The 9,048-nt window shown below is 49.1% G+C and overlaps 1 protein-coding gene across 1 annotated transcript; it reads left to right on the top strand.

Moving 5' to 3' along the window:
- The first annotated feature begins 216 nt into the window (after positions 1-216).
- On the top strand, positions 217-6,640 carry LOC131817644 (zinc finger protein 256-like). The gene is made up of 4 exons (XM_059151186.1): positions 217-249; positions 999-1,112; positions 3,056-3,205; positions 5,185-6,640. The coding sequence occupies exons 1-4, from the start codon at positions 217-219 to the stop codon at positions 5,941-5,943; spliced, it is 1,056 nt and encodes a 351-aa protein (XP_059007169.1). The 3' UTR covers positions 5,944-6,640.
- Positions 6,641-9,048: the final 2,408 nt, after the last annotated feature.

Below are 9,048 nucleotides of genomic sequence, written 5' to 3'. Positions count from 1 at the left end.
CGGCGTCCTCGCTGTGGCCGCGGTTTGGGGCGCTCCTCGCTTTGTTGCGACACCATCTGGCAGGTTTGGGACTAACCAGACCGAGAAGGTGCGAGGGGAGAGGCTGCCCCCGCCTCACAGACTGAGACCCGCGGCAGGTGACGCCACCCGAGCTGCCCAGCGCGGGGGCCAGGACGGGGATCGCCGGCCCGGGTGTCCGCTCTGTCACTGAGTCCGATGGCGGCGGCCGCGCCCAGGGACCCGGCTGAGGTAAACGCTCGTCTCCCGGGGCCTCCCCTTAACCCCCGACCCAGACCCCAAAGGCCCGAGCGCGGGGCGCCTGCTCGCGGCCCTGCGGCCCTGCGGCCCTGCGGCCCAGGCCGGGGTGTCCGGGACAGGGAGGCGCCGGTGGGCGGGGGCGCGTGTGTGAGCGTTGGCGGGCGGGAGCGGGCTCCGGGCTGAGGGGCCACCGGGGCGGGGGCTGCAGGGGGCCCGAGGGTGGAGGATTCTGCCCTCAGGGTACGGAGCGTGAGGCGGATCCATGCCTGCGCTGTCAGGCCCAGGTGCGGCTCCTCTGCCCCGAGAGCCATGGGAGCCGTGGATGGTTGTGAAGAGAAGAGGGCCGCCGTCTGATTCAGGGTTTTAAAAGTTTTTCCAAGGGCTGCTCAGAGGGAGAACAGGCTGGAGCGACAGTGAGGATACTGAAGCACTGGGAGGTGGGTCCAAGTTACGGAACTGGGAAGAGTAAGTCCAGAGAACTGGAATCCCGAGTTTCTTTAGCCTTTCAGCCCAAGGTCTGGCCTCCGGGGTTGGAGGTTCAAGCCCTCTGAAATGCACCGTGGCTCCCAGCCTCTGTGACGTGCTTCTACCCTCGGGTCCCGAAGCTGCAGTAGCACTTATGGAACCTGCACAGTGAAGTGGAGGGTGTCCCTCCCGCGCTGGTGTGGATCCATCCCCCATATCAACTTTGAGATGCGATGTCCGAAGACTCTTCACCCGCTTTTCTGCCGGCCCTTTAGTTTGACAGCTCTTGGGGAGGGACTTCCGGCGTCCTCGCTGTGGCCGCGGTTTGGGGCCCTCCTCGCTTTGTTGCGACACCATCTGGCAGGTTTGGGACTAACCAGACCGAGAAGGTGCGAGGGGAGAGGCTGCCCCCGCCTCACAGACTGAGACCCGCGGCAGGAATGATCCAAAGGCCAGGGCGTAATCTAGACTCATTTTGAGTCCAGGCTGAGGATGATACGGAGTTCTTCTGGTCACCAACGGAAAGAGGTGTAGACGCTGACCTCAGAACAGGTACAAGCAAGTGCAAACACTTGCAGTGTGGGAAGAGGGCGCAGCAGGTCTCCGTTCTCTCAGGAACAAAGAGCAGGGGATAGAGTTCCTTTGGCAATGGTTGCCTGAGAAGTCAGGCAGCTGTAATGGATGTAATGGGAGATTTGGAACGGAGGAGGAAGATGGTCTTACCTAGGTCTGAATAGGCTCCATCCGGTTGCAGAGTGGAAAACAGACTTTGGGATTGAGGGAGGAGGTAGGGTGACCAGGGAAGAGGCTACTGCTGCGATCGTGCAGGTGAGTGTTCATGGACCAGAGTGCTGGCTGTGGAGGTGGGAAAAGTGTTTGGATTCTGGATCTCTGTTTCCAGAAGGGCTGATTTTGAGGGTGAGACAGAAAGGAAGGAGTCGGATATGACACTAAAGTTTTGGTTTTAGCAGCAAGTAGGGTAGAAGGTAGATCAACTGAGATGGGAAGGTCAGTAGCAGGAGTGGATTCTCACTGGCGATATCAGGCTTTGTGTGGGGCCATGTTAAGATTCTGAGATACTCCAGAGAAAAAATGAGTAGTGGCATCAAGTGGGCAGCTGCACATAGGTCTGGAATCTGGAGTGAGGTTTAGGATGGAGGCATCTGGAAGTGGTGGCTGCTGTGTGCACCAGGATGGAGCTGAGGGTCTTATTTAGAAAGTGGGAGTCCCCTCACGGCAGTAACGTTATTAGCAGCTCAGAAAGAAGAGTAAGAGTTCCAAGGGCTGGATCTATTTCTTGGGCTCATGCTTGGGGGCAATGGATATCATAAATACTGAGGTAGGAGAGAACCACGAAGGGAGTATGTGGAGAGCCTAGTCGTGGCAGGTGGCCAAGACTTCCAAGGGAAGAGTAGACGAGAAATAGATGAGGAGGACTGCTTGAGATAAGATGGGTTTACTACAGTTTTGTGGTGAGCTTTGGTGGGTTCTGGGGCATTTGCTGGTGTGTATGGTCTGGGGCAAGCATAGCCATCCGTGAAAATCACTGTGCTTGGTATGGCTGCCAGTATGGCTGAGCTTTGAATGAGGTTTTGGTGGAAAGAGGAGGGTTGTGGCTCCTGAAGGGGCAGCAAGTGCAGGACAGAACTGGGAGAGGGGTCATGGGCATCAGAAATTCATGTGTGGTTCCATGTGACTAATGTTGAAGCAAGGATTAGAGACAGGCAGAGAGGCCTTTGCAGCAGCATCCAGGGCTACCCCTGGTGTGGGACCCATCAGAGGTCTGGGGGAGTACTGGATCCTGTTTGAATTTGCCAATTTCTCTCTGGATGCCATGTGCCAGGTAGCACGGAGCAAGTCCCGGAAGATGTATATGGTGTGAGGCAGGGAATCGGCAGGGGCTGTGGGGATGCACGTGTTGGGTCTGAGGATGTGAGAGGTGCATGTGCATGTGGAGAGAAGGAGTGGGAATTGATGGTCTTGGGTCCTGGTACTGGAGACTTAAGGGTGATAGGTGACCCCAAATTTTATTATGAGGCATGATATGGAGGACTCCAGGGAAATTGCCTGTCAGGAAGAGATGCAGCCCTGTAATCCAGTTCCTGAGTGTAGATGGTGTCTCTGCCTGCTTGCCTGCGGTTGCTAAGGGCTGGACATGTTGATTAATAGAACCATGAGGAAAGAGGAATCAGGTAGCATCAGTGGCATCAGGTCCTGGTTTCTCCTCTAAAGTGGAGAGCTTGGGAAGGGGATGGGTGTGGGATAAATGTGTGGGGTGGACTGTCGGTCCTCAGGAGGGAGGCTGTGATTTCATCTGTCCCCAACATGACAGGACAATGTGACTTTGGAGGATATGGCCGTGTACTTCTCCTGGGAGGAATGGGGTCTCCTTGATGAGGCTCAGAGATGCCTGTACCATGATGTGATGCTGGAGAACTTGGCACTGATGGCCTCCCTGCATAAGGCCCTCACACATCACAGTGTGAGGTAGGTAGCATCACAGTGACCTAGGTAGCAAGTTTGCCTTTCTGCTTTTCCCTAGTGGCTGCTCTGTCCTTCCATCCAGACCATGGGCACTATGACCTTTCCTAGTTCCCTGGGTAGGTGCTATTGTTGCTTGGACTGGACTGTTAGCACTGCCCTCTGCTCTCCCTGCTACCTCAACACCTGCAGCCCTGAAGTCTAGCCGCAAAGGATTCTGGGTCGTCCTTCTAGGTAGTCTTGACAGTCAGCTGGATGGATCCCACCTTGCTTGACCCCTTCCTGGCTGGGTGATTTCTGCAGATCCATGGTACATACTTGCTTCAGGTTTTGCTCCCTTCTTCGGATAGTTCTACATGTCTGCATGTGCCGGGAATTGCCATCGTTGAAACAGACACTACTTACGTCTACTATGTGCTGTTCTTGGAGACCTTTGTGTGAGGTTTTTTGTAACGTTTAGTTTTCTACAATTTGTCATGGCAGGCTGGTATATGTCCTGTCTTAACTTTAGGACTTACATTATCCAAGTCCCATGTAGTTGCTCAACTTGGGTTGTGGGGGAGACTTCTGAACATGTCACAGAATGATACCACTCCTGCCATGGCAAGAGGGGCCAGAGGGGACCTGATCTTGCTGATTGGCAGCTGAGACAGGACATGACATCAGGGCTGTGTTCACATAATACCAGGAACTTGTTCAAACTAGTGTTTTGGTGCCATTTAAATGGCCACACCTCATTTTCACCTTTTCTTCCCTATTCCTGATACTTGACTAGTTTGTCATTTTTACTCTGACCTCTAGTCCCTGGCTGCTGGCAACTTCTTACATCTATCAGTTACCCATTCCTTTCCACTGCTGCCTTCGCAGTGTTCCCAGCATTGGCTCGTGCATAATAGCTGGTGAACACATATCCCCAGTAGTCCTTGAACACCAGCTACTCACCAGAAGTCATTTTCCTGTTTCTTCATGATACTCACATGTGAGCAACACCCCTCCTGGAGGTCATTCTCAAAGGAGTAAGTCAGAAACTCTGCCTGCTTCTCCTTACTGTGCTGCATCCCATTCTGATCTACTTTCATCTTGTGATCCTGCTTCTTAGAGAGCCTTTTAAAATCACAGTACTGCAGGGGCGCCTGGGTGGCTCAGTGGTTTAAGCTGCTGCCTTCGGCTCAGGTCATGATCTCAGGGTCCTGGGATCGAGTCCCACATTGGGCTCTCTGCTCGGCTGCTCGGCGGGGAGCCTGTTTCCCTCTCTCTCTCTTTCTGCCAGCCTCTCTATCGACCTGTGATCTATCTCTGTCAAATAAATAAATAAAATCTTTAAAAAAAATAAAAATAAATAAAATAAAATCACAGTACTGCAAAGAAGCCCCTTCCTCATCTTGCCTCCCAACTCCTCCATCCTGAGAACAGTCTCATGTATTCATTCTTTGGTATGTCAGGCACATATTTATAATGTGGCTGCCACTTGTCTCCTGAGATAACATGTACATGACTAGCATTTCTGCTTTCAGATTGTTTGTGTGCCAGAGAGATTGAGGAGGCACCTTTCGGACAGAATGTTTCTCTGGGAAGAATGCCACAGATCAGGATCTCAGAGCCAAATCTAACCACCCAGAAGATTCATCTCTGTGAGAAGCATGTTCCTGTCATGAAAGATACTTCATACCTGGATAGGCATCAAGGAACATATCCTGGGCAGAAATCATACACATGTGTGGCATGTGGAAAACAATTCTGTTTCAGTGTAAATCTTCACCAACACCAGAATGAGCACAGTGGGAGAAAACCCAATAGCAAGAACATGGACAGGACTTCCTTTGTGAAGACCTATAGACACCATTCATTAGCGAAGCCTTTCACCTGTGAGGATGTTGAAAAAGACTTCTTGGCCAGTTTGGGACTTCTCCAGCATCAGGCCACTCCCAAAGCAATACTGAGTATACACAGCAGTACTAAGTGTGAGGGGTCCTTTCATAGTGGAAAAGTTCTTACAAATGTGGTGAATGTGGAAAAGCCTTCTGTCGTAAATGTACACTTGTTCAGCACCAAAGAATTCACACTGGAGAAGGACTGCTTGAGTGCAGTGAATGTGGGAAAACCTTCAGCTATAAGCATACATTTGTTCAGCATAAGACAGTCCACACTGGAGAAAAGCCTTCTGATAGCAGTGAGTGTGGAAAGGCCTTCAGGTTCAAATATAAACTTTTTCAGCACCTACATACTCACACTAGAGAGAGGCCTTACATGTGTAGTGAATGTAGGAAAACTTTTGGATGCAAATCCAAACTTGTTCGGCACCAGAGAATTCACACAGGAGCACGACCTTATGAGTGTGCTGAATGTGACAAATTCTCCAGACAAAGTTCCAGCCTCTTTCAACATCAGAGAATTCACACTGGAGCAAGGCCTTATGAACGTGACAAATGTGGGAAGTCTTATAGCCAAAGTTCTATCCTCATGCAGCATCAGAGAGTTCACACTGGAGAAAGGCCATATGAGTGCAATGAATATGGGAAATCCTTTAGACAAAGCTCCAGCCTCATTCAACACCAGAGTGTTCACACAGGAGCAAGGCCTTACGAGTGTAGTGAATGTGGGAAATCCTTTAGCCAAAGTTTTAGCCTCATTCTACATCAGAGAATTCACACTGGAGAAAGGCCTTATGAATGCAGTGAATGTGGGAAATCCTTTAGCCAAAACTATAGCCTCATTCAACACCATAAACTTCACACTTGAAAAAGGCATTAGGACTGCAGCCAACCTGAGAAAGTTTTCTGCCGTCTGCTCTGATTCAACACCAAAAACTTAAAGACTCAAATCAGTTTTATGAATCAGTAGATGTGGAAAAACCTTCAGCCAAGATCTAAGCCCATTCAGCATGAAAAAGAAATTCCACATAAGAAAATGGCCTTAAATGTTCAGGAAATATGCTCTTTCTTTGTTCAATGTAACAGCACTAGAGAGCTTCTCTGAGGAGCCATCTACCACACATTCCAGTTACAAGAAGTTTTCAGGAGCTGCATTTCATATTCTGACCTGCTCAGACCTTCCCGGAATTCTCACTGCCAGTGGTGGCAGAAGGTATCTCACCTCTGACACCCAGGAGGTCCATGCGAGTCACCTTAGCATGCTCAGAGAAGACAGATGTTTGTGTTCTTCTGCTCTGTAGTGGAAATCATGGTCTGAACCCCTGGGGTGGGGACCTTTCCTCTGACTAGCTATGGCATGGACCTGATCCACTTTTTACCACAGAACCCAATCCAGGAACCACTGATATTTTGCAAGTTTTACCCTCTTTGTGGCATTGTTGATCTTATGCCATACTTTTTATGGATTTTCCAGCCTCTAAGTCACTGAGGTGGGACCTGTCTTCCTCACATTTGCTCTGATTTGTGCAATAATAAACATCTTATTAAATCACATTTAATCTTAAGATTTTTATTCATTGTGTGGGGTGGGTTGAAAACATTGGGCTCTGCCATTGTGGAAAAGTGGACAGCTTTCTTGGACATCAAGGAGACTATAATGTCAGAGACTACCTCTCACTATAGTTTTTACCTAATCAGCATTCCTACCTGATTTAAAAAAGAATTATTTGATGTTTGTCCCTAGTTCCTGGCATAGAACTTCTGAAACCCTTGGGATTTCCTGGATAAGAGTCTTTTGTATGAGGGTGAAATCACTCAAGATGGAGGCCAATAAAGGAACTTCAGGATGGGAGCTGGTGACTAGACATTAGAGAGTTCTAACTGTACGCCCTATCTGTAACTGTCCCTCAGAATAACGTACTGCTTAAGATATAACCCATAAAGGGGCGCCTGGGTGGCTCAGTGGGTTAAAGCCTCTGCCTTCGGCTCAGGTCATGATCCCAGGGTCCTGGGATCGAGCCCCGCATCGGGCTCTCTGCTCAGCAGAGAGCCTGCTTCCTCCTCTCTCTCTCTCTCTCTGCCTGCCTCTCTGCCTACTTGTGATCTCTGTCTGTCAAATAAATAAATAAAATCTTAAAAAAAAAAAAGATATAACCCATAAGAAATTATACTAGCCACTAAACATGCTTAGATACAGCCTTAAGAAAAATATGCACTAGCAACAGGCCTCTGAGGGAGAGGATGATAGACGTCCTTGAAGCTGAGCTGCTGAGGACGCCCGGCCTGCTCAGGCCGGAACACCACCTGCTTCATTCTCCCGTTACCTCCCCTTCCTGCTCCTGCAGGAGCACCTGCAGCTCATCAGACGATCCTTCTCTTTGGGCTTACTCACTCTAGATCACGGGCTACAGGACCAGATGTATTTTGCCTTTCTTCTTACTTATCTGCAAGACTCATGGTCAGTGTGTAACCTACTCTGGCTTCTTTGTTGGTTGTTACCGACTTTCCAATAAATATGAGACTAAGGAGTTGTTCAGAGAGACAGTCTTTTCTGCTGTCATTCCCTGCTCCCTTTCTCTTGCAGCTGACTTGTTTGTGCCTCATTCGTCTCCTGTGCGCTGTCGGGAAGCAGCACTATCCTTGATATCTGGGGAGGGGAAGGAGCTAGACATTGGGTTCACTCACCAATGGCCAACGATTTAGTCAATCACGCCTATGGAATGGCCAAAACCCCTAAAAACAGGACTTAACACCAGCCGGCCAGGAGGGGGTGCATACTGATTCCACTGTGACAAGGATTCTTGCTCTTGGGGCTCTTACGGAGCTCACCCTATGTACCTCTTCATCTCTTTGTTGATTTGTGTCCATTTTAGTAAACTAATAGTAAGCATAGCATTTCCCTGAGTTCTGTGAGTTATTGTAGCAAATTATTAAATCTGAGTGGAGACTCGAGGCAACTCCAGATTTATAGTCAACTTGGTAGAAGTGAGGGTAGTCTAGGGACCCCATTTGCCGCTGGCATTTTAAGAGACAGTTGTAGGACTGAGTCCTAACCTGTGGGGTCTGCCAAGTAGCTAGTGTCAGAATTGCATTGAACACCCAGTTGGTGTTGGAATGACACATTTGAGATCAGAAAAGGCTATATACTGCGTAAGGCCTTCTAGGAAAGACTACAGGTATCTGTAGTCCTAATTTGTGGCCTGAATGTCAGGATGTTTGTAGCCCCAAAGATCACCTGGAGGAGGATACAGCTGCGACAACCAACAATGCTTTTGGTAAAGGCTAGGACAGGGTAATTTCTCCCAGGTGTAGTGATGGGAATCAGCAGCACTTGAATTATGCTTGGACATGACATTATTAAGGCCTGATTGTCTAAAATGAATTAGGAAAATACAAAGTGCTTAATTTTTCTCTGACTGAAATTATTGAGATACCTGAGTATTAAGACCAGGTTTTTTAAAAGATTTATTTATTTATTTGAGAGAGCATGTGTACACATGCACATGATTGGGATGAGGGGCAGAGGTAGAGGAAGAAAGAATCCAAGCAGACTCCCCTCTGAGCAAGGAGCCTGACATGGGGCTCAGTCTCAAGACCCTGAGATCATGACCTGAGCCGAAATCAAGAGTTGGACACTTAATATACCACCCAGGCATCCCTTAGAACAAATTTTAAAAGGACTTATCAGGGGTCGGGGGTGCTTGAGAGGCTCAGTCTGTTAAGCATCTGCCTTCAGCTCAGGTCATGATCCTGGGGTCCTGGGGTCCTGGGATTGAGCCCTGTGCCTGGATCCCTGTTCCGCAAGGAGTCCTCTTCTCCTCTTTCTGCTCCTTCCCCACACTTGAGCTCTCTGTCTCTCTCTCTCTCACTTTCAAATAAATGAATAAAATCTTTGGGGGGAAAAAAAAAGGCCTCATGAGTAATGGAAATGTTACCAACACCAGTAATGGTGACCTCCTCATTGCACAATGTC

This window comes from Mustela lutreola, chromosome 16 (genome assembly GCF_030435805.1).
Source record: "Mustela lutreola isolate mMusLut2 chromosome 16, mMusLut2.pri, whole genome shotgun sequence".
Taxonomy (NCBI): domain Eukaryota; kingdom Metazoa; phylum Chordata; class Mammalia; order Carnivora; family Mustelidae; genus Mustela; species Mustela lutreola.
The sequence above is the reverse complement of the archived record's forward strand: the minus strand, read 5'-3'. Positions and strand labels throughout refer to the sequence as shown.

Excerpts from the sequence above, each read along its gene's own strand:
- LOC131817644 (XM_059151186.1), top strand. The coding sequence starts at position 217 with ATGGCGGCGGCCGCGCCCAGGGACCCGGCTGAG. Across the intron at positions 250-998 it reads CGCCCAGGGACCCGGCTGAG|TTTGACAGCTCTTGGGGAGG; the intron begins GTAAACGCTCGT and ends CCGGCCCTTTAG. Across the intron at positions 1,113-3,055 it reads GGACTAACCAGACCGAGAAG|GACAATGTGACTTTGGAGGA; the intron begins GTGCGAGGGGAG and ends CCAACATGACAG.